The sequence below is a fragment of the Calidris pugnax genome, unplaced genomic scaffold, assembly GCF_001431845.1.
Source record: "Calidris pugnax isolate Ruff unplaced genomic scaffold, ASM143184v1 scaffold123, whole genome shotgun sequence".
NCBI lineage: Eukaryota > Metazoa > Chordata > Aves > Charadriiformes > Scolopacidae > Calidris > Calidris pugnax.
The window spans coordinates 1,145,382-1,169,523 of NW_015090876.1; the positions used below are offsets into that span (position 1 = coordinate 1,145,382).

At 44.9% G+C, this 24,142-nt stretch overlaps 1 protein-coding gene across 1 annotated transcript in view; it reads left to right on the forward strand.

Moving 5' to 3' along the window:
• The first annotated feature begins 1,142 nt into the window (after positions 1 to 1,142).
• Positions 1,143 to 24,142, forward strand: part of TTYH3 (tweety family member 3) — a 42,661-nt gene continuing 19,661 nt past the window's right edge. Inside the window, exons 1-6 of the mRNA XM_014946192.1 lie at positions 1,143 to 1,354; positions 8,665 to 8,776; positions 9,477 to 9,697; positions 10,430 to 10,525; positions 13,482 to 13,554; positions 14,129 to 14,204. Coding sequence (XP_014801678.1) covers positions 1,143 to 1,354; positions 8,665 to 8,776; positions 9,477 to 9,697; positions 10,430 to 10,525; positions 13,482 to 13,554; positions 14,129 to 14,204 — 790 coding nt within the window. The remainder of the gene's footprint in view (positions 1,355 to 8,664; positions 8,777 to 9,476; positions 9,698 to 10,429; positions 10,526 to 13,481; positions 13,555 to 14,128; positions 14,205 to 24,142) is intronic.

The window sequence follows — 24,142 nt, forward strand, 5'->3', positions numbered from 1 at the left end:
AGGACTTTCTGCATGGGGAGGAAAGGAGATACTGATTTAAAAACCCCAAACCTTTGTTTTAGGTTTGCTGATACAGATCTGTGTCTGCCTTCCTGATATTGGGGCAGCAGTAAGTGACTTAAGCCCTTTCCAGATATTTAAGTCATTTCTAATAAGTTGGCATTTGTCGCTACTACCAAGGGTTTATCCAAAAAAAAAAAACCTTATGGCTGAAATAACATCCTTTTTACTCGATTCATTCATGTGGGAATGTGTGGCTGGATTTGGTGTTGGAATAGATTTTGAATTTTTTTAATTACTATTTTATTTCACAAAGTTGTTTTGCGTTTTTGGGTTTCGCCCAGGATTTTCCAAATAAAAAGAAATTGGAATGGAGTTAAATGAAACTGGAATGGAATTAAACACTTAACTGCTTCCCTTTCCTCCCAGGAACATCTGACTAGAAATAGGTGTAACACAATAATTCAGCCTGTGACGGCTTCAAGCCGGTGCGTCTGGAGCATCGGCGTTTGTTGTACCTATATGTGTGGATGCTATATGGAGGGATTTAGCATTTATTCTAGATCTACCTTGAACAGAAGCATTGCAGGGGATTCATTTTTATTATTTTTTTTTAAATCAATCTCACGCATGTATAATAAATTCCACCCCCTTTCAAACCCACTCATGCACTTGGATTTCTAATGAATAAGCCTGCATATTTATTCATGAGGATTAAACAACTGTACAGATAGATGGCAGCTGGCTGAACTATTTTTTTAATTTTTTTTCCCTCTTTAAATCTGCTGACCTATGATCAGGGGTAAAGGGGAAACCCTCCCGGATTCACTTAGGCTGTTTGCAGACTGGGACAGGCGAAATGGCTCAGCTCTTTCCTGCTTAGGTACAGACTGTGGTGTCATTGAGTGGGATGCAGAGAGGGGAGAAACCGGGGCTAAAAATCTCCAGTTTATATATAAATAAAAAAAATATACAAAACCCACAAAACAACTTGTTTTCAGGGCTAAAAACCTCCAGTTTATATATATAAAAAAATTATACAAAACCCACAAAACAACTTGTTTTCAAGGTAATGCCTTCCGTGCTATCTTATTGCAGAGACCTCAAACATCTGGGTCCTGACTCCCAACCCAGCTCTGGCCATGTCAGGGTCAGACGTGACGCCCGTCTCTCTCTGTCCGCAGGCCCTGTTGCTGTTGGGTGGCATCGCTCTTTCCTGCCTCGCGCTGGACCTGCTCTTCCTCCTCTTCTACTCCTTTTGGCTGTGCTGCCGCCATCGGAAGAGCGAAGAACATCTGAATGCTGACTGCTGCTGTACGGCATGGTGTGTCATCATCGCAACCCTGGTGTGCAGGTATGGTCCGTGCTTGGAAGGGACTTTCTCTGGGTTAGGGTCCCCACTTGGGGTGGTACATCCTGTGTGTGCATTTTCACTCTTGTTATGCTATGTCTGTAGTTAATCAATGTTGGCAGCAATCCCTGTTTCCATTTGGTACATGTATGTAATGTGTTTTCTTCCTTTCTACCACTTCTGAACTGCCTAATGGCTTGAGCAATGTGGAAAGGAATAGCTAACGTCCTGCTCTTGATACTTTCCAAGTGGTAAATCAAGGACACAGTGTCCTCAGAAGCTTATCGCTTCAATAGCATGGATACAGTTGAAATATTTATCAGGTCTAGACGGAGATTTCTTAGAATGTGGTGTCCAAAAAGAATGACAATGTGGGAGAGTAGATCAAGAAGAAAAAGGCACATACTGTTCTTCTGGGTTTGGAAGTATTGGTGTTTGACTGGAGTGGACGTTCCGATTTTGCAGCCTGTGTAAGACTGCTACATTTCATTATCTGTACTAACGTGCCATCTCCAAGGGTTGCTAGTAATGCTGCTAGTCTCAGCAACATTTCACGTTGTCACTGAGCAGTAGAAGGCTTTTGGAGGTGAGGTGAAAAGAAGGGTTGCTGAAAGCAAGAATAATCAAATAATTAGTGGAGAACATGGGCAGAAGACGTTAAAAGGAGAGAATTTACATTTTGTTTGTGTTGTGATTGGGTTTCTTTTGGTCAACACAGGTAAGTACCCCATTTCCTAAAAGTTAATGATGGGGCATCTGAAAGCAGGTACTGTTTGCAAACTTCTGGAAAGAGCCTTGGATATAGTTTGTTTTGACTTGGCTGGAATGAATACTCTGAGCTCTATGGATGTGTGCACTGCATTTCTTACCAATTCCAAACATCATCCTACTCTTCCCCAAGGCTCCAGGTGGTCTTAGTTGCTCCTCCGCAGGGCTGGCAGGTCTGGGAGGAGATGGATCAGAAAGGAGATGATGAGACGATTGTGTTTTGTGGTGTCTGATGGCTCACTCTTTGTATTAACCTGCTGATAGGTGGTGGATCTGGTACGTGATCGTTTTTGGAGGAGAGTGTGTTCCTTGAAGGCCAGGCTTAGCTCTTCAAGGGCTAAATTGTGCTAATGCATTTGCGTATTTGTTCTTCGGAGGCACTCACTTAAGAGAATAGAAAACCCCTGAAGTACTGGAACAAACACTGCAGAGCAGACATCATATTGTGAGTTTAGCAGCTGGGGATGGATTTGCCTGTAGAAGCAGGGGCTCAGTGTTGAGAAGGAGAGGTACTTGTGCTCGCAAACACTGCCGTCTTTGCAGGGAGCTTGTCCATTCTTTCCTGAGTGCAAATAGGTGCCTGGAATGAGAAGGGAAACTACAAAACAACTTGCAAATAAGAAATCTCAGTATCAGTCACGTTTCATTTTAGTGTTCTCAAGAGCTTCAGCTGCATCCATTCCAATCCACTGGAGGTGCTGTGGTCCTAACCCTTTCTTACAGAAGCTCTAGCTGATGCTATTTATACTTGTGCTGCTGCTACAGGTCCTCCTTAGCTATTGTTACACAGCATGTGTGTGCAGGACAGCTGCTGCAGAGTGCGGGAGTTGTTTGTTTTTAATTCTAGGAAGGGTGAGAAGAGGTATTCTGTACATCTCCCGAAGCGTGTGTGAGACAATTTAAAGTTGGAAGGTCAACATATAAATTCTGGGAAACTTGATGCGACTCCCAGTCAAGTTTGCAAGGTGGAAAACTGCTTAGATTCCTCGAAGTGCAAAGCATTGGTTTTCATCCCTAGCGTACCATTTGTTCTTGCAAGTGTTAAATACAGGACCATCCTTAAAACTTAAGATTCTACCTGAATCTACAGTGATATTGGATGAGTATTTGTCTTGAACCTTTCTTAATTAAGTTTTAAATCTGCACTCTGAGGTTGGCTGTCTTGAACGACAGCAGGTTGGTACCATCTGTGGTGAGTGGAGCTGCTCTCCAAGTTCTGCTGCTCACCTGCAAAGCCGAGGTGGGTTTTCTGTCCCTCTGAGAGCAGCTGGACGTGGCAGTGCACTTGAACCTGTGCCCCTTGGCACTCTGTGATCTGTGTCTGGCTGGAAATGCAGGTACAGCTTCCGACACGCAAGGAATCTTATCTGTGCTAGCAGGAAGTCCCAGCTAGATACCATTAGTTAAAGATTAGTCCAATGGCTATATCCTATCCTAGCTGTGCGCTACACAGAACTGAAGTGCCAGGCCAGCAGATGCTGTTGTGTTTGAGTGGTGGGGAGTAAGGCTATTCCAAATGCCTGCCTGAGTGTAGGCTGACCTGGAGGGAGTTTATAAGGGGAGAGAAGTAGCTTGGATGGTAAAGCAGTGAGAGGTTCCAAACAGCGACTGGTCTCAATACCATAAAGTGGACTATCATCATCTTAGCTGGGAACTAGTTAGCTCTAGTTAAGTCCAGCCATCCCTCGTAGACGCTTATCTAGGTAGTAGTTAGTCCCAGGGGCTGTTTGTACTGTGAATCCTGCTGACTGCTGTGGATCACAATTCCCTAATGACTTGATATTTCCTGCTGAGCAAAAGGAGAATGCTGAGCCAGCAGGAAGGCATAACTGGTTAACATGACCAGCCAAATGTCTCTAATCAGTCTTCTCAGTTGCTGTAGCCACAAAGCTGCAGGAATGATTTGCCTAGATTATTCCTTGAATTTTTAGTTCGTTTCTAGTCCTTACCAATTTTGATTGGTTTCTGTGTAGGGGGAGTTGTCTTATGAATCACCTCATCCGCCAGGTAGGTGACCCTGACTCTCCCAGAAGGGAGCTCAGCTCCAAAGGTGGGTAGGAAGCTTCATGGAAAAGGTACCTGAAAAAAACGGGTACAAATAGATGGTGAAAACTTGCTTTCTCAAGTGTCAGTAATAGCGCTTTCCCCTGGCGTGAAAGTGCAAGGTGGTAATTAGACAGACAAATTAACATTTCTCCCGAGAACATGAAGTCTAAAAAGGGCTCTCCTTATGAAGTTCCTGTAATTAAAGCTGACTTGGTGTAGTTAGATTATTCATTTCTAAGGATGTGATGTGAATGGCTAGTGTTCATCTTTTCAGACTGGTAACTGGGTACCCAGGGGGGTTTCACTGTGTGTGTGGGTATTACATCGGGAGGATCTCTTCACCAGAAGGCATGTATATGCTCTCTCTATCAGATTAACACTGCTGTTCACATATACATTGTGTAATCCAGGAAAGGTAGGGGTTTTTGCAGGTCACGTTACAAGATAATTTGGAATTACATCTGATTATTCTCTTCCGGTTCTTTATCAAGGGGTGTCCTAAGCTCACATGAGTCTTGCCTACAAATAACAGGAAAATCATGCTCTGGATTTGAGTTTCTTGAGTCTTGGCACAGCATCCTGTTTCTGTGGGGGTGTGTGTCAGTGACGACAGTGTGAATCTCAGGAGTGCAGTGTTTTCTTGATTTAACCAAAGTGAGTTTCCTAAAACTTACGAAAATGACCAAGTAGCCAACTGGCTTTTTAAATGCAGTATTGGACAGCAGGAGCAAGTTTTAAAATGGCCCAGGAGAGCTTGGAAGATTGATTTTTAAGATGTTTATTCAAAAATACTAGTGAGAATGAAGGCGAGGAGAGGTGGAGGTAGTGGAAGCGACAGGAGACTGACAAAGGTAGGTTTGGGAGGAAGAACTGAGGATGGGACGGGGTGGATTTAGGAGGAGAGAGGTGTGTGTGCGCTGGGGAGGGGAGTGTGACAGAAGCAAGAAGAGCAGAAGTGGAGATGACTTTCCTATAGAAGCGCTGAAAATGCGTTGGAGTATCTTCCAGAGGGTGCTAGGGTGGAAAAAAAAGCTGTGTCATTCAGGAATGCTGTTCTTGTATCCACACTGCGTGACAGAAATGAAGGCTTCCCCCATTGGGTGATGTTTTTGGCATCCTGTACTGGGAGATGGGTCTGCTGTATCTTAGGCTACAAGAGCCTCTCAGGGTTTGTGCAAGAAGCTGTGTGATTTCTCCTGACCTCCAGGACTTATGCTCTTGGGTTAAGATGAGTTGATCTATTTTTACTTTAAAAGGAAGCGCTTAAATAGAAGGAGCCCCTGTGTTTCCCTTTAATCAAATAAAAGGTAGTTAAAAACTAGCGCAAATCCTTAAATCTGCTTTAAACAATAGCAACTTCTACCAGCGTGTGTAGGCAGGGATTTGAAACAACTGTTGGATTTAGATGAAGCCAAATGCAAACAGAAAATCAAACAGCAGTGGTTCTCCCCTTTTCCCCCACTGCCCCTCAGCTCTGCCTCCTCCTCAGTCCCAGTGTGGGTCCGGGCAGATGCCCGTGGCCTGGATTTTGAGACTTCAAGGATGGTTTCCTTCCTTCTCTAGCATGGGAGAAAGGGGAACTGCCATAAAACTGTAGAGCTTGCTCCTAGGAAAAGGAATGACTCTGTGAGTGGCTCTTGCTGGCACAAGGTGTGAACACAGAGCTGGCTTTTGCTGGGCAGTAATGGAATAATTAATGCTTTATGTGTAATTTCCAGTGAAATGTGTGAGACGCGTGTCCAGAGGTATTTGTTACTTGAATTAAGTGGCTTTTATCTCAATTCCTGTCACTTTTATGTTTTCATTCACGAGGGGTGACTGGCTGGATGGGAAGCCTATGGGGATGGCTGCTGGGGTGGTTCTGCCCTGCATGGGGTAACGAGGTTGGGGTCACTTGCCTGGAATTGCTACCACTTCATAAATGGTACCTTTGAGTAAACTGGCCAATACACTGAGCTGTGCTGTGTCTTTAAGGCTGTGATGACTGCTGCTACTTCAGAGTGCTGTTTCTTGAGTTTTTTCCACCAAAACAGCGCTACTGTGCTGGGATTGCTGAGAGCCAAGCAGCAGGTTTTGGGCACTTACCAAGCCTTTGCTGAAAGAATAGGCTTCTAGTGGCTGTAACAGGCTGAATAAAAATCGCTCGCTAATTAAAGGGGTCAGATCTGCATATTCAATGTCAAGAATGTTCTGGAATTTATTTGGTGTCCATAGTAGCAACAACTGTTAAAGTTTTCTGCTGCTCAGGAGAGTGAGAGGGTCTGTGTGGATTTTTTTTTGCTCTGATAAAACAAGGGGAAATTCAAGCCAGAGGTTTGCAATTGCCATGATGGGATGCTGAGTTGCCTTATCCTGGGCATAGCTCTGGATCTGTAATCTCTGTAGTTCGAGGGGAGGGGTATGTGGGGGGGATTTTGTTGGTTTTTTTATCCCTTCCACCCCACCAGAGGATGCTGAGTTGCCTTATCCTGGGCATAGCTCTGGATCTGTAATCTCTGTAGTTCGAGGGGAGGGGTATGTGGGGGGGATTTTGTTGGTTTTTTTATCCCTTCCACCCCCGTTCATCCTAGGCATGCGTTATCAAGCTCTGATAATAACTGCAACTAGGAAGGAATGCAGAGGGCTTTTCTGGCTTTACTTATCAGCATCATTTGCATTAGGAAAATGTTTGAGGAATGGTGTTCATGAAGAAAGAGGCTAATATTTTGTATTAACACTAAATATCAAGAGTTAGAAACCTGCTGCCTCTCTTTCTGTATATGATGTAGGCTGACTACTGTCCCTAGAAGACCCTTCAGCAGAGGCTTTTATGGGCCAAGCTCTCTATAATTTATGGAGATTCAATTGTTGGAAAAAGCATGAGGCTGACACAGATTTTCATAGTGGATCCACTTGCAGTGCATGTTCTTTGCTTCTGTTTCTTGTATGGATGAGGAGAAAATAGAAATGCAGCCAGATGAACTACATTGCTCAGTTTGCTTGTTCTGAAGTGGATGAGCCCAGGAAAGGTGACATGGGTGCTGGTCCTGCAGGAGAGGCACGGGAGCAGAATCAGTCATTCAGACTGCAGATTGATGTGTGTGCCAGAGCAAATCTGAGTGAGGGTCTCTTATCTGGACAAAGCCCACTCTGGAGTTCATTTCCAAGCCGGGTGGTGATGGTGGTGAAGAATGCCCAATGTCCTTTAGTGACCCTTCCTATTAAACAAAGGCACTGTGCTTACTTGTTCTGAAGGCTGTTGTTTGGCTTGGTTCCTCCCTCTTTTATTCCTGCTTCAAATGAACTCTGAAGGGGAATGCTATAACCCAAGCACGAAATCGTTCTGGAGAAACTAAATGTTTCATCCAGAATAACTTTAGATTTACACCGAAATCACCACCACCTTCCTTTTTACTACCACAAACGCAACCTTGGTGTCTTGAGAAACTTCCCAGAAAAGATCCTGGGCGCTCTAAAGCTAAGTAAGACACGAGAATTTGGTCTTGGTAATGTTTGTTTATGCCTGTAATGCCCTGAGTTTAGTTGTGTGACCCCTTCACAAGTTCTTTCCTCCTCTATTATTAGGAAAAATGGGCTCGGGAAGAGGAACTGGGAGTTCCTGCAGCGATGTCTTAATAGAAGTATTGCTGACTTGCACAAGATAATCTCCTGGTCACAACTCATTTACAGAAGTATTGCTGACTTGCATGAGATAATCTCCTGGTCACAACTCATTTACAGGATCTTCCTCCTTTAAGTGAGGCTTAAGCTAATATGGTGTACTTCATAATTGGGGCAGACTGATACGTGTGGACAGTTATGGCAAATCAGCTGATAGGTGGTAATTTGCTAAGCAGCTGGAGTTGAATTGTGTCTGCAAGCTGGAAATTCACTTGCTTTAAAAATAAATAAGCCTTTTGTCCCAGTAAGTTATTAAGCCTTCCTTTCCAGTACTCTAAATCAGTGTGACACAAATGCTTCTAATGGGAAGATAAATCAAGATAGATGATGCTCATAGATATTTCAGAGTGTAGAGAAGAGGGCATGGATAATGTGTCTAGAGGAACCACCACCATTGGGAAACAGTCAATACAAGCTCTTTGTGAACTTCTTTTAAAAAATGTCACAAAACGATCTGTATTTTGTGTCTAGAGAGGGCACGTGTCTCCTGATAGAGCAACGGTAGCTCTTGCAGGAGCCACAGGAGAGCCGCTTGGCTGGCTGGATTTCTGGTTGCACATGGCTAGATCTGAACTCTCATTATTTTACCATAAATGTAACATATACATTGAGAAAGGATGGTGTTCCACTGTCCGTCATATGGATGCTATTCAGAGACTTGGTGGCTGTGTGGAAAACACGGGTGAATGTTTACAGGTGAATTTTTTTAGTGGTCGCTGAGGAGCACGACTACCCCAGCTGTCTTTGTGACTTCAAAGGGTGCTGTAGCAATAAACCATGCGTTATATAGCTTGCCTTTTAGCTTTAACTCTCCCCTCTCTTGCTTGCTTTCTCTGCAGTGCTGGAATTGCCGTTGGCTTCTATGGGAATGGGGAGACCAGCGATGGCATCCACCGGCTGACGTACTCGCTCCGCCACGCCAACCGCACCGTGGCGGGGGTCCAGGACCGGGTAAGCACCAGGGGAGACACGCAAGGAAATGGGGAGTGTGAGAATGAGCAGACTTGCTCAGCACCTCTTCTCTTCAATCCGGCTGTGCCTGTGTCTCCTCTTCCTTTTTGTTAGTCTCCGGGCTTAGAGATGTGCTAAAACTTCCACTAATGGAATTGGTGCTTTCTTCAGCTCTTCTAAAAATATCAAAGCAAACACAGCTTGTTAAATGAAGTCTTCTCTTCGCTAGGTCTAAAAACAGCCTCTGATCAGTTCTCTTCCACACCCGGAAGAGGAGGCAGGCCAAAGCAGACAAGTCTCTTAGTAAAATCTAGCATTTTAGTAGAATTGGTTGTTGCTGTACTACCTCTAATTTCATGGTATCGTTCAGCAACCCTAATGGCTGCAAAATCTGTACGTGTGTTTAAAGGCTCAGCTGAGTTGCCATCATTGGAGATGGCTGCAAAATGTGTATGTGTGTTAAAGGCTCAGCTGAGTTGCCATCATTGGACTACTTGCAAAAAATCTACTCTATAGATGCTTATAAGTTGCTTTTGAAGGGTAAGCAGTCTGAGCCTCTTAAGACAGGACTGGTAAGCTGGAAGCTGTCTGTAACTTGTTAGTAAGGATGAATCCTCTTTCATTTCCTTGACTTCTTGTCCTTCAATTATTTTTCTCTTATCTCTTTTTTTTTTTTCCCTTTTTCTTTCCCGTACTATAGGTCCTAGATACCGCAGTGGCCCTGAATCAAACAGTGGAACCAAACTTGCTCATCCTGGAGGAGATGTTCACAAAGCAGACAGACTACCTGCATGTTATCCAGAAACTGCAAGGTCTCTTGGATGATCTGGTCAGGCAAACAACTGAGATCCCCTTTTGGAAGAATGACGAGCTGTCTCTGGAGGAGCTGGCAATTCAGATTGACCTCTATGACTGGTACAGGTGTGTATCACGCTGTAGCCTAGTGATTGTAGCATCTGTTTTGGTCAGTTTTGCAGCAATAATGTGTGTGTTCTGGGTCATTGAGCCAAAGACTGTATAAATCACTGCAGGTGCTCTGGGCCCACCCAGCTGATTTGTTTCTTACAGCGAAATTGCATCCAGTTTAAATCAAAATGCATGAAAACAACATTTTGCTTAACTGTGTGTGTGTGTTACCAGCTGCAGGGAAACTTCTCAGTGCACGAATTCTGTAGCTCGTGTTCTAACTGGGGAAGAAAAGAGCCACAGAGAGCGCTATTCTTGTGTCTTAATGAGTGCATTGTAGTTGTCTGACACATTAACTAAATAGAGTGGAAAACTGAACTAGTTCCATATGTTAACACCATACCCTTACATAAAAACTTTTTCAATAAAAGATTGCATCCAATGTATTCCACAAAAGAAAATCTCTGTCCACACATGTGGAATAACTGAGGCATTTTCTAACAAATGTCTAGGAAGTTCAAGAAGCTGCAACGCCTGTTCTTCACCTGATGGCATCCAGTTTTGTTCTCAACAGCTGTGTATGCTGAGCCTGTTGTGTAAATGCTTTTACCTGCCTTGATTCCAGCCTCAGCAAATATTCAGGGCTATGTTTTTCCCACGAGTCACGGTAGCTTCTTGATCTGTGCCTTTTATACACAAGTTTTCCTTTGCAGACTACGTGTTGGGGTGGCTTTTGTTTTGCTGCAGGTGGCTGGGATACCTGGGCCTGCTCTTGTTCCACGTCCTGATATGTTTGCTGGTGCTCTTTGGGCTCATTAGAAACTCCAGGGCCATTCTTATGGGGTAAGTCCTGAAAGAAGGTCAGCTGAATGCAAGTGTTTGCTAGTTTAAACCTCTGGGCTATTGTCAGTTGGTTTCAAGTACTTCTGAGACTGAGGTTAAGTTTGTCTCTCACTGTAGAGAGACTTTGTAGAGTGTAGCTCTGTGGATGGGATTAAGGCCACATGAGAGATGTTCACAGGAAGGTTCTTAAGCCCTATAAAATGGGATGGTGCTGGTCTCCATTCAAGGACACCAAAGGAACTCATCTGAGCAGTCTGCCTTTCACTGGGTAGCATTGGTAGCCTTTTTACTGGGAGACAGTAGTGAACATCCTCCCTTAAATTTACAGGCTTTAAAAAACCTCCCTTTAGCTCTCTACAGTGTGCAGGCATGTGCTAATGGATAATAAGCATTGCATGTACCTACACACCCTGGTAGCCTGCCTTTTGTGTCACGATCTGCTCTTGTTTACCTTCGGCTGTCACACCTGAAGAAATGTTTAACTGAGAACAAGCAATGGTTTGTACAGTTATGAAGAGGAGTCTTGTTGCCATGGTACCACAGTATTAATGTGTGTCTAGTTCTAAAGAGCACTGCAAATGCTGCCATGCTCGAGCCCCATTATAAGGAAAAAAAAAATATTCCTCTCCCTATCTTGTAGCTTGGTTTAGCTTGGCATAGTTGGCAAAGATGCTGGTGTCATAAACACGGTGACAGTTTGACAACTGACATGGCCAAGAGTTTATCCTGGTACGTGGTGATGCCGTTAATAATTGGAATGCATATTCAGATTTATTGTTTGCCAGATGACTTCATACCTGGCAGGTTATACAGACAAAAGTCCAAGTGAATGCACAGATGGTAAACCCAGGGTTTAAATTAGAATCTCATTCTCTGTTAGCCAGAAGTTCATATTAAGGCATTCCCCAAAGGGAGCACATGGCAAGTGTGTCACAGCCAAGGAAGGTGGTGAAATGCCAGTTTTCGATCCCGTAGCCAACCAATCAGTTACCGACCCAGTCATCTTCATTTAAAGCAAAATAACAAATGTGTCTTATTGAATCGATTACCGTGTTCAGCTGGAGGCACCAAGCCGGGTTGTCCTTATGTCACAAAACCACAGAACCTTGCGGATCCGTGGCTGATGGTTTTTGCATCCTTTTGGAAAAAGCACAGTGAAGTCTTTAGCCATCTTGTTCCAGAGAGCTTTGCAGGGGTCAGTCTGGTGAAGCTCCATTATTTCTGCAAGATGACTCACAGATCCCATTCACAGAATAGGGATTACTCAGAATTAAAGTAAGTTTGTAAACTGAGGGATGAATCTTTTAAAATGTAGACCCATGGATTTATATTTTTTTAAAGCTTTGATCTTCAATGAGACAAATGTAGCAGAAAAGAGATATGGCCCATCCTCACAGATCTGCTTGCGCTGGGTTTGAATAAAGAATAGCTTGGTTATGAACAGGTTTTTGTTTTGTTTTCCTGTATTTCAAAGCCTGAAGGAAAAAGCATCCCTGAGAGAGTGAGCCAGTGTCCCTTTACTTTGAAGACAGGGACACATGAAATGAAACTGCTTATTAGTCTGCATCCCCATACCTGAGGGAGCAGAGGAGCACTTTTGCCTAAGTACCTGTAGTGCTCGTACTGACAGCAAAGGTGAAGAGCTAATGTGCTGGCTGGGGAAGTGCAAGAGCCTTTTCCACCACGTGTGCTAGCTGAATGTCACCCAGACCACTGCTCTGTCGTCCCTCTGCCTTCTCTGCTCAATAGCAGACACTTCCCACTATTTCTGTGGGTAATGAGGTCCAGCTGTCAGAAGGAAACCTTTAAATCTGTGCGGCGATGCGCTGGCACAGCTGCGGTGGGCACCTGAGCCCTTTGCTGTGAGCGGTTTGCCCGCAGGTGACGGTCTCTCTGCTGGGCTCTGTGGGGTGCTCGGGTGCTGGTCAGGCACACTGGAACCCAAACCAGGTGTCCTACCACAGGCCGAGTGCTCCCTCCCACTCTCCGTAGCCCTGCAGTGTCACACTTTAACTCATTTATTCTAGAAACAGGATGGAATTGTCCAGTTCTGTGCCAGTATGTTTTTGTAGTTTTTTCCGGGCACACACAGCCTGGAACCCAAGCCAGGTGTCCTACCACAGGCCGAGTGCTCCCTCCCACTCTCCGTAGCCCTGCAGTGTCACACTTTAACTCATTTATTCTAGAAACAGGATGGAATTGTCCATTTCTGTGCCAGTATGTTTTTGTAGTTTTTTTTGTATGAGATATTTTCATTTGAATATCTTTGGACCGGCATGGGGATAGTGGGATCATAGAATCATAGAATTGCCCAGGCCGTATGAGGTATTTTCATTTGAATATCTTTGGACTGGCATGGGGATAGTGGAAGCAATGGGATCATAGAATCATAGAATTGCCCAGGCCGGAAGGGACCTCCAAAGGCCATCTAGTCCGACCCCCCCGCAGTCAGCAGGGACACCCCCAACTAGACCAGGTTGCCCAGGGCCTCATCGAGCCTCTCCTTGAATATCTCCAGGGAAGGGGCCTCAACCACCTCCCTGGGCAACCTGTTCCAGTGCTCCACCACCCTCACAGTGAAGAACCTTCTCCTAATCTCCAGTCTAAATCTGTTCCCCTCCAGCTTGAAGCCATCATCCATCTGCCAATCTGCCTTCCCCGTGGCTACCCCTCTGTCTCTGGCTTCCCTGCTAGAAGCAGGGTAAGACTTTGCTTCCACCCTCTTCTTCCTTCCCCTGTGGCCCCAGGGCCAGGTAACGTGGAAACCAAGAACTGGACATAAACTTCTCTGGTTGCTGCTGTCCATGACATGTAAAATGGAATGGTTTATCTGAAGATACGGTTGTTGGTAATTTCTTGGGTTTGGTAATTGCTTTGGACTCCACATAATACATCTTGTGACAGGATCTGCTTGAACTCAGAGCTTCTACATCTGCCATCTGTCTGTCTCCCACAGGGTGTGCTTGCTCGGGGTGTTTGCCCTGATTGTCAGCTGGGGATCCCTGGGTCTGGAGTTGGCTGTCGCGGTGGTAAGTGGCTCTCATCCAAGTCCCATCAACCCTTTGCTGCAGGTTTATCTGACGGGACATTAATGTTACACTGTGCCTGTTTTATAGTTAATCTTGTTCGAGGTAGCAGTCCTAGCAGTTTTGCATCTATGAAAAAGTCCAGAGCTGCTCCTCCTCCCTCTGTGGTGGGGTGCCAGTGCTCCAGTGCTGGTGGGGCTGACGATGAGACACTTCAGCATCTGAAACACCCTTGTAGCAGAGGGTAGTGGTAAGTGGCTCTCATCCAAGTCCTGTCAACCCTTTGCTTCAGGTTTATCTGACGGGACATTAATGTTACACTGTGCCTGTTTTATAGTTAATTTTGTTCGAGGTAGCAGTCCTAGCAGTTTTGCATCTATGAAAAAGTCCAGAGCTGCTCCTCCTCCCTCTGTGGTGGGGTGCCAGTGCTCCAGTGCTGGTGGGGCTGACGATGAGACACTTCAGCATCTGAAACACCCTTGTAGCAGAGGGTTCCCTGACATTAACCTGGCTCAACTGCTCTTTGATATGGGTGTTCTTTGATCTTCCTTTTCTCTTTTGTCTTGCATCTATCTAGGGCTCCAGTGACTTCTGTATTAACCCTGATGCTTATGTCTCCAAAGTGGTTGAAGAAAATGCGGTGCTTAGTGCTGGTAAGTGCTGGGACTGGCTTTGGGGTACAATGGCTCCAGGTGTCACACAGGTGCATGGCAGTGGCCAGGAATTTAAGGTGTTGTTTGGAACAGAGGAGCTGGCACACAGTGGGAAAAACAAATATGTGTGGAGCTCAGGAAAACCAATGCTCTCCCCAAAGAAGCATTTATACCCTGGTCCGAAGTGCACATAGATACTTTACTTTGTCAGAAGAGCCCTCAGAATCTTTCTTCTGTCTTGGACCTTAGGTGGAAATAACTGATAAGATGGAACAGCAGCTCCTGGATTATTTTGAATCTTGTTCTCCTCTCTGAGTGACAGAACTGCGGCAATAGCAGTGTGCCGTTTGAGTTGTCATTTTTAAAACTTGCTCTTAGGTCTGTATTCCTGAATCTAGGATACTTATTTTTGTATCTGTTACCAACAAATACATATCATTTTTTTTCTCTTAATGGGGGCTATAAATAGGAGTCTTTTTAAAGCTAATTTAGAGGGTAAATGAATGGAAACAGCCACAGAGAAGTATGAATTTCCCTTTCCATTATAAATGCAGTATTTTGACTGCTTTGTTAATCCTGTTCCATTTAAAGCAATATGCCTGCATCACAGTGGCATCCAGCTGAAGCACTGATGGATTTGGGGTTTGTGACTCCTAATTTAGACTGAAGTGCTTGATGAGATGAGGGGCGCCTCCAACTGGGACCTCAGGCAGGGCAAAAGTGGCTTTCAGAACCGTGGTGTAACAAAAAAGTGGTTGGGCACCTGCCAGTGGAGATGCCATAAGTGCTAAAAAGGAAAATGATTTTTCAGAACTGAGTTTGCTGCTTAGTTAACAAAGTTAACTTTTATTTTCTCCTACCTTCTCTCCCCTGATAACTCCTCTATATGGCTCTGTGTATGATAAAACACAAATAAGCAGTGACACTGATTTGCAAAAGGAGCCACTTGTGGTTTTCCTGGCTCTTATTTAGTGAAATCAGAGAATCTTTGCCTTGTCTACAGAAGGTCTGGTGTTTGGCCGTGTGCTTAGCCATGTCTTTAGCCAAATGCTGCCTCTTACTGTGCAACTGAGAGGAGATGAGGTGTGTAGCTGTGGCTGAGGATGTGGAGATTGGATGCAATAAGAAATGTTTATATCTGGAGGCAGAACATGGTATAAGAGAGTATCTACAGCTGATGTTACTGCCCAACAGCTTATTTTTGGAATGCTTTATTTATTGATTTCCTGGAAAGGAAAGGGTAGAGCCACACGGCTCTCTCTGTATCAAAGAAATGCAATAAGGGAAGAGAATGAAAGTTGAACACCACCCAAGAGGAAAAGCCTGTGTTGGCTGTGAAGGTGACAAAGACGTGTCTTCAGGTACCAAGCTGGCCTCCTGGTTCTTCAAGGAGGCACATGGGTCAGTGAGGCCGAGGGGGACATAGCTGATGCTGATGCCAGCTGTGTGCTGTAATAATTTGGTAACCCAAATCAGCTCTGGATTGGTAACAATTAAATTGACCCTGGGTAACTGAAGAAATGCTCCTCCGTGCTACTTCTCCATTTCAGTTGTCCTCGTCTGCTTGGCTCCTGCAGTTTTTCGTTAATCAGTATCATTCGTTTAGAGGCTAACGGTGAGTGCAGGCCTGACATTCCTGTCCTCCCTCCTGTTTCCCCTGGCAGGGACAGTCACCTCCCCCGGGTGAAATCAGGCTCTGTTCTGGCAGCGCCGCCAGCTACAACAGTTGTTGAGGCTCCATAAATAACAGTGAATGGGGCTCAGTGAAACACTGAAGAGGAGGAAGAGCAGGTGTTGTCACAGGCTTGAGTTGGAAGGGTGGCCCCTTCTGTGGGCTGCTGGTGTGTCAGCTCCCTGCTGTTAGGCAGCCGGTGAGCGGTTGTGAGTGCTTTTTCCTCCTTTTTTTTTTTTTTTTCAGAAGGAAATCAGTCTAAGTTCTGAGCCTGCCATCGCACCAGGCAGCTGGTTTGGGGATGGTTGAATGTTGAGCCTTCCCATGTGGATTTTCACTGCTGTGTCATAGTTTAATATCTGGAAGCTCCAGAAATAGGTCTTGTTCCCCGATGTCAGAAGAGTCCTGGGCACCTGAGCAGGAAGGAAAATCACACCACGAGGACTGCAGTGTGGCACTGCTCAGTGGCACTGATCCCAGTGATGGCTCCTTAGAAACATCTTTAAAAGTCTGAAAGAAGTGTTGGCATCCCTTAATATGCTTGACTATAAATTGTAGCAGCTGCTTTGAGATCAGTTGAGCCATATATACAAGGCAGGGTGATGAGCTGAAGGAGACTGGGCAGGCAGCTGAGAGCCAGCATCAATGCCATCCTCTTGGAGGAAGCCACCCTGTTTGAAGGCTCCCAGTTCCAGTGCACAGGACTTGTCACACTCTGGTTTGTTGCCTCTGCTCTGGGGGTGATGCTCTCTGACATTGACAGCTGGATTGACAGATGATGCCAAAACACTTTTAAGGTTGCTCCAGCTATTTCACCTATGGAAGGTGAAATAGTGTTATTTCAGTTGAGAAAAGAAATGAGTAAGACAGGGTGTGAGTGGGTGGAGAGGCTCAGGTAGTCCATGGAAGAAGAATCCATTGGGAGTTACCATATTATGTAGGCATCACCTTTACCTTGGGAATCACTTGAGCTGAAGTTGGGCTTCAGTCTTGCTTAGATGTCTGCATTTGGCCTGTACTGGGGTATGGCACACAGGTGCTTCCATCTCTTTTTAAGGATATAAGAACCCAAGTAATCTTAAGAAGATTTTTAATGCTGGGACAATTTTCCCCCTTTAATCACTACTTTTAGTTGTTGTTTTTAAATATACTGTGTTGTGATATTCCCAGCCCTATGCTCTGGCATTCAGACTAGGATTGAGTCATTGAGGTCTGATATTGCATATTCGCAATGCTTCTTTGCTGGTGGTGATTATAGGAGTTTTCATAGAAAAATAACCGTGTTGGATACTGAGCAACTAGTATGTTAATATTCCTGTTTGTGTATTAATTGCTGTTTGCAAATCTAAATAGAATTAATGGAGCTGAGAATAATCTGATTAAGTGCATTATTATTGTTGTCAGGTTTTTAGCTGGAGAGATGTTCTTGTTTTGTAGATAAAATGTGCTGCATTTAAAAAAAAAAAGCCAGGGGAAAGAGTGGGAGCAGAGCCTTAATGCAGGTTTCCTGGAGAAGGAAAGACTTAAATCATTTTGCAGAAGAGGCTGACATATGTGCCTAACTCGTGCAGTATTCATTAATTGAGATAAAGCCAATGGAGTTGAACGGTGGCTGTATAATCAGCTCCTGCTGCTCGTAAAAGGACTTGGTGCAGCCAAGATGTTTATTTTCGAAGCAGGAGGCCATCTTCTGGTCTCATTCTTGTTTTTTTTCATTGATATTATGTTATTATCAGATGACTTATTGCATAAAATTAAATAAAAAGGCACAATCTGTCGAAACAACAGGAAGAGCTTTCTCCAGATTCTCTTACTGGAAATCTGCGTGGTGAACAGACACTTGCTTCATCTGAAGGAACTGCAAACCTCAGGGGACGGATAATGGAGCCTTTTGCCTCCAGTCCAGCCAAGCTGGTCAGGCTGGATGCTGACACTTTGCTACTCAGATACAAGCAGCCAGCGCTCTTGTCGCTTGCAGCCTCCTAATTGGCTTCTCACTGATTTACTCTCATCTGCTTCTAAGCCCAGAGCTGAATGACACGAGGACTGACACTGCCACCACCTCCCCTTCCTCTCTTGAAGTAAGGTCAGGACAAAACCCGACGTGGGGCGTGTGGTGGTTGCACAGTTACTGCTTGAGCTCAGCGGGCACTGCAGAAAAGAGTTTGCCCAAATAAGCACTTTCAAGAATCCTGATAAGCTGATGTCAGTGTTGAGAAGCTGTATTTTCCTCCATGGTTTTATTGGACTCCTGATTAGCAGAGAGCTTTGAGTGGAGAGCATGTGGGATGGCTATGAGCTCCTTGCTGAAGGCCCCCGATGGCTGATTTCACCGGTAGTCTAAGTTCTGAGCCTGCCATCGCACCAGGCAGCTGGTTTGGGGATGGTTGAATGTTGAGCCTTCCCATGTGGATTTTCACTGCTGTGTCATAGTTTACTGTCTAGAGGCTACAGCAATAGGACTTGTTCCCCGATGTCTGGATCATCCTGAGCACCTGAGCAGGAAGGAAGATCACACCACGAGGACTGCAGTGTGGCACTGCTCAATGGCACTGATCCCAGTGATGGCTCCTTAGAAACATCTTTAAAAGTCTGAAAGAAGTGTTGGCATCCCTTAATATGCTTGACTATAAATTGTAGCAGCTGCTTTGAGATCAGTTGAGCCATATATACAAGGCAGGGTGATGAGCTGAAGGAGACTGGGCAGGCAGCTGAGAGCCAGCATCAATGCCATCCTCTTGGAGGAAGCCACCCTGTTTGAAGGCTCCCAGTTCCAGTGCACAGGACTTGTCACACTCTGGTTTGTTGCCTCTGCTCTGGGGGTGATGCTCTCTGACATTGACAGCTGGATTGACAGATGATGCCAAAACACTTTTAAGGTTGCTCCAGCTATTTCACCTATGGAAGGTGAAATAGTGTTATTTCAGTTGAGAAAAGAAATGAGTAAGACAGGGTGTGAGTGGGTGGAGAGGCTCAGGTAGTCCATGGAAGAAGAATCCATTGGGAGTTACCATATTATGTAGGCATCACCTTTACCTTGGGAATCACTTGAGCTGAAGTTGGGCTTCAGTCTTGCTTAGATGTCTGCATTTGGCCTGTACTGGGGTATGGCACACAGGTGCTTCCATCTCTTTTTAAGGATATAAGAACCCAAGTAATCTTAAGAAGATTTTTAATGCTGGGACAATTTTCCCCCTTTAATCACTACTTTTAGTTGTTGTTTTTAAATATACTGTGTTGTGATATTCCCAGCCCTATGCTCTGGCATTCAGACTAGGATTGAGTCATCGAGGTCTGAATATTCGCAATGCTTCTTTGCTGGTGGTGATTATAGGAGTTTTCTGAGGTCTGATATTGCATATTCGCAATGCTTCTTTGCTGGTGGTGATTATAGGAGTTTTCATAGAAAAATAACCGTGTTGGATACTGAGCAACTAGTATGTTAATATTCCTGTTTGTGTATTAATTGCTGTTTGCAAATCTAAATAGAATTAATGGAGCTGAGAATAATCTGATTAAGTGCATTATTATTGTTGTCAGGTTTTTAGCTGGAGAGATGTTCTTGTTTTGTAGATAAAATGTGCTGCATTTAAAAAAAAAAAGCCAGGGGAAAGAGTGGGAGCAGAGCCTTAATGCAGGTTTCCTGGAGAAGGAAAGACTTAAATCATTTTGCAGAAGAGGCTGACATATGTGCCTAACTCGTGCAGTATTCATTAATTGAGATAAAGCCAATGGAGTTGAACGGTGGCTGTATAATCAGCTCCTGCTGCTCGTAAAAGGACTTGGTGCAGCCAAGATGTTTATTTTCGAAGCAGGAGGCCATCTTCTGGTCTCATTCTTGTTTTTTTTCATTGATATTATGTTATTATCAGATGACTTATTGCATAAAATTAAATAAAAAGGCACAATCTGTCGAAACAACAGGAAGAGCTTTCTCCAGATTCTCTTACTGGAAATCTGCGTGGTGAACAGACACTTGCTTCATCTGAAGGAACTGCAAACCTCAGGGGACGGATAATGGAGCCTTTTGCCTCCAGTCCAGCCAAGCTGGTCAGGCTGGATGCTGACACTTTGCTACTCAGATACAAGCAGCCAGCGCTCTTGTCGCTTGCAGCCTCCTAATTGGCTTCTCACTGATTTACTCTCATCTGCTTCTAAGCCCAGAGCTGAATGACACGAGGACTGACACTGCCACCACCTCCCCTTCCTCTCTTGAAGTAAGGTCAGGACAAAACCCGACGTGGGGCGTGTGGTGGTTGCACAGTTACTGCTTGAGCTCAGCGGGCACTGCAGAAAAGAGTTTGCCCAAATAAGCACTTTCAAGAATCCTGATAAGCTGATGTCAGTGTTGAGAAGCTGTATTTTCCTCCATGGTTTTATTGGACTCCTGATTAGCAGAGAGCTTTGAGTGGAGAGCATGTGGGATGGCTATGAGCTCCTTGCTGAAGGCCCCCGATGGCTGATTTCACCGGTACAAGAGTAGGTTCTCTGAGAGAAATACAAGCGTTATGCAGATACCTCCCTTTGCTGTCAGACTGTTGCCGTAGGGAAACAAAACTCCGGGTGGAGAACATGTTACCTGGGCAAGAAAATCTGGCCAAAAGAGGCTTCTTCCTTTGACATCCCAGGTGATATGCTTCAGCTTTCTCTGATGATTGAACCCACAGAGAGAGTCTCATCTGGGTGAATATGTAAAGTGCCAGCTGCTTAGAGAATGTTCGAGCAGAGATGAAGAAGGGCTGGGGAAAAGCTAGGTGTGGGGATTAATACTTTTTTTTTAAAGTAGGATCTCTTTTTCTGATTGCTTTTTACCCCACAGACCTTCTCACTGCCTTTTGGCGGGTGCGTGATGCCATTTTTGCATTTCAGCTGAGCTTTGAAGTGAATAGTAAGTCTCCATGGTTGCAGAAGGAATAAGCAGTTCTAGCAGCTGAAGCTGTCTTTAGCAGGCAGCTCTACTTTCCTTTCTAGGAAGAGCAGCCTTTGCAAAAATAAAGCATTTTGGGTAGTTCCCTTCCTTGCCTTCTGCTCCCACATTGCCTGCACACCAAGAGCGTGGGTCAGGAGGATGGCTGCTGGCGACAGCAGGCACAGACGGCTGCAAACGTGACCCTGCCTGACCCTTCTGTGAACCGGGTTGCCCAAAAGGCTGGCTTCAAAAATCACATCCAACCTTCAGGAATTTTCCGTGAGAGGAAAATGCATCAGAAAGATAATTATAGAAAGAAATGGCCTGGAGCTGTTAGCAGAGTGCAAACGATGGGTTCGTGTAGCTGTTCTCCGGACAGAAATGGGAGGTTTGGTGTTGTACAGGAGAGTCTCCATCACATTAAAACTGGTAAAGGTGCCTCCTGCTCTTTTCCTCTTTCCCATCCTGGTGGCCTGGAGGCAGGGGTCACCCTCCTTTTAATTTCCAGGCTTTGCAGCACAGGATGGCTTTAAGGCAGCTTCAGTAGCTTTAGTTTTAAAGCACCACAGCTATTAGCACGCTGGGTTCAGTGCAGGGAAAAAGCTGCTCCTGCTGGCTTTGCCATTTTGGAAAGCCCATTTTATGTACAGAGTGTCACACTCGTCAGCTGCAAAGCCAGCGCTACCGCAGCGAAGCCTCGTTGATCCTGCCTTCCAGGGTGAAGCAAGGGAAGCCCTTCTTTCACTCTGCTGCTTTTCACTTCGCTCATAACCAGCAAATCTTTATCCTGGGCTTACAAGCTGCAAACTATGATGATATCGGGAGCTCTCCTCTGTAATCTGCCCACCAGGGATGATCCAGAAGGCCCTAAGGAGATGTTTCTGGAGCTCTCTATGGGCGGCGTGTCACACCACTTAAGGCACCTACAAAGGCGATGTAAACTTGATAGCCCTGTGGGAGACTAAAAGAAACTTGTAGTGGTTTGGTGATTTTAAAATAAATAGGTGACAAGATCACAGCTCCTTTAGGTCCCTGGGGGTGATGCTGTGGATGGCTTCTGCTGTGCCCTTCTCTCAGAGCAGGTGTGCTTCAGTCCATTATTTTTTTTTCTATAGCCATTGAGTGTGATTTATGAGCTTGGGAGGAGCAGCCCTTTCCTTGGCTGAGTAGTTGTGGACAGTCGTTTGTGTGGTCTGCCCGAGGTGAGGCACTCAAAGCAATCCTCACTGCCCTCCTCTCTACCCAGGTTTTGCTAATTGCTGTTTAGAGGCTTGGCTGGGGAGATGTAAGTCATCCCAGAGAAAGAGTCAGTTGTGGTGGGGGGGGCAGGGGTGGGGAAGATGGAGCAGCTGGCAGAAGCTGCCCCAAAGTAGGCTAATGAATTATAAATAACAGCTGTCAGGTTGCATTGCCAGTGTGCAGGGGCTGACAGGCTGTGTTGTACCGGTCTCCAGCGTGTTGGTTTGCCGAAAGGTGCATTCAATATTTATGGGAAGCGCAGAGGAGTCAGGATAGAGTCAGGTCTGCTCCCTTCCCAGCTCCCCTCGCTTGTGGTTGTGCCTTTTTACTGATTTCTGAGCTGGGACTGATTATAGAATTACCTTTGCAGCCTGGAATGTGCGTTACTGAAAGTCACAAGGCAAAAGATGAAAAGGAATGGAGAAAAGGATGCCGGGCAGGGGGAACTGCAGAGTGTATGTGTGTTTTGGGGCTTTTGTCATCCTTACCAAGCAAATGTCACCCTTGCTTTTGCTGAGCTGAAACTCTCCTGTTCATCTGAAGAGGAACTGTAAATGTTTGAGAAATAATCTAAAGGTATTTGGATGATCAAGTCCTTCAGAGCTCCATCCCACAACAGCGTTATTGAGAATGGCAGGAGAAAGCCTGATATTTGTAACTTGTGCATGCCAGCAGTTGTGGCGTTACGGAGGGCTCGTGAGGGCACCGGGCTGGTTTCATACACATTTGAATGAGGAGAAATAAATCTGTGTCTTCAAGGCTAGAAATAAGGGATGCTGCTGGCTGAGCACTTCACCTGGAAGTTTATCAGTGCGTCTTCTCTGTCCCGTGATTGCTGGTAGAGCTACTCAGGACTGAGGCTAGCTTTGGGGATGTTACCAGCAAAAAGACTAACTTTGGGGATGTTACCAGCAAGTGATCTGAGGTCCCTTGAACAGGAAACATGTTGCTGTTACCCTAATACGTGGTAAGAGCTTTCTTTCCTGATCAAGTCTGCAGTACTGACTCAATACCAAAAATACCTTTTTTGCGTAAGTCAAAAGAAGGATGCAAAACAAATAACATGCACTCTTTTTAGTTGAAGTATAATTAAAGCCTTCTTATTAAAATCTAATTGCATGCAAGTGACATCCATCATAAAACAGACTGTTTACTTGTTCATCCCTAATACGTGTCAGGAAGACAAGAACTTGTTGTCTTCCATCCATTTCCTCACTTGCTTTTCATTTTTAGGAAGTGATATTACTGAAAGTTATGATTTTCTTGAATTAGGAGGACTTTCTTATGTTCTTCTATAGAACACTGTCTAAAACCAGTCTCTCCTTGAACATGACAGAAGAATCCCCAGTTGTGAAGCTGTCTTTTTGCCCTTTTTTCTTTTAAATGCTTGAGCTTGTACATTTAGTACGCAGCATATTCAGCATTGTGTAGTAGCACGGGGATGTGTGTGTGCAGCTCCTTTGGCCCAGAAGCAAGGTCCCACAGGTATGTTTGATAGCAGCCTGTATTTATATCACTGCTACTACCTCTCTGTGCTAATATTTTGTGGCTCTGTAGTGACCCAGCTTTCTTATATTCTTCTGTAGAACACTGTCTAAAACCAGTCTCCCCTTGAACATGACAGAAGAATCCCCAGTTGTGAAGCTGTCTTTTTGCCCTTTTTTCTTTTAAATGCTTGAGCTTGTACATTTAGTACGCAGCATATTCAGCATTGTGTAGTAGCACGGGGATGTGTGTGTGCAGCTCCTTTGGCCCAGAAGCAAGGTCCCACAGGTATGTTTGATAGCAGCCTGTATTTATATCACTGCTGCTACCTCTCTGTGCTAATATTTTGTGGCTGTGTAGTGACCCAGCTGGTGAACTGAACTGGCTGAAGGTTGAGTTGTCTCTTTGTTATATGCCCCAGGCATCAGTCCGGGGTTGCTTTCAGTGGCTGTAGAAGGGTATTCTGACACTTCAAAGTTGCAGAAATTAAGCATCCAGTTGGATTTATCCTAGACTGTGGTCTTGTCTTATGTTTATATTGTGGGTACTGTTGACTTTTGAATAAAACTTTTTGGATGTCACCTAACTATGAAAGTGGGGCAGCCCCATTGCCTTTGCCAAAAGTAAAAAAAA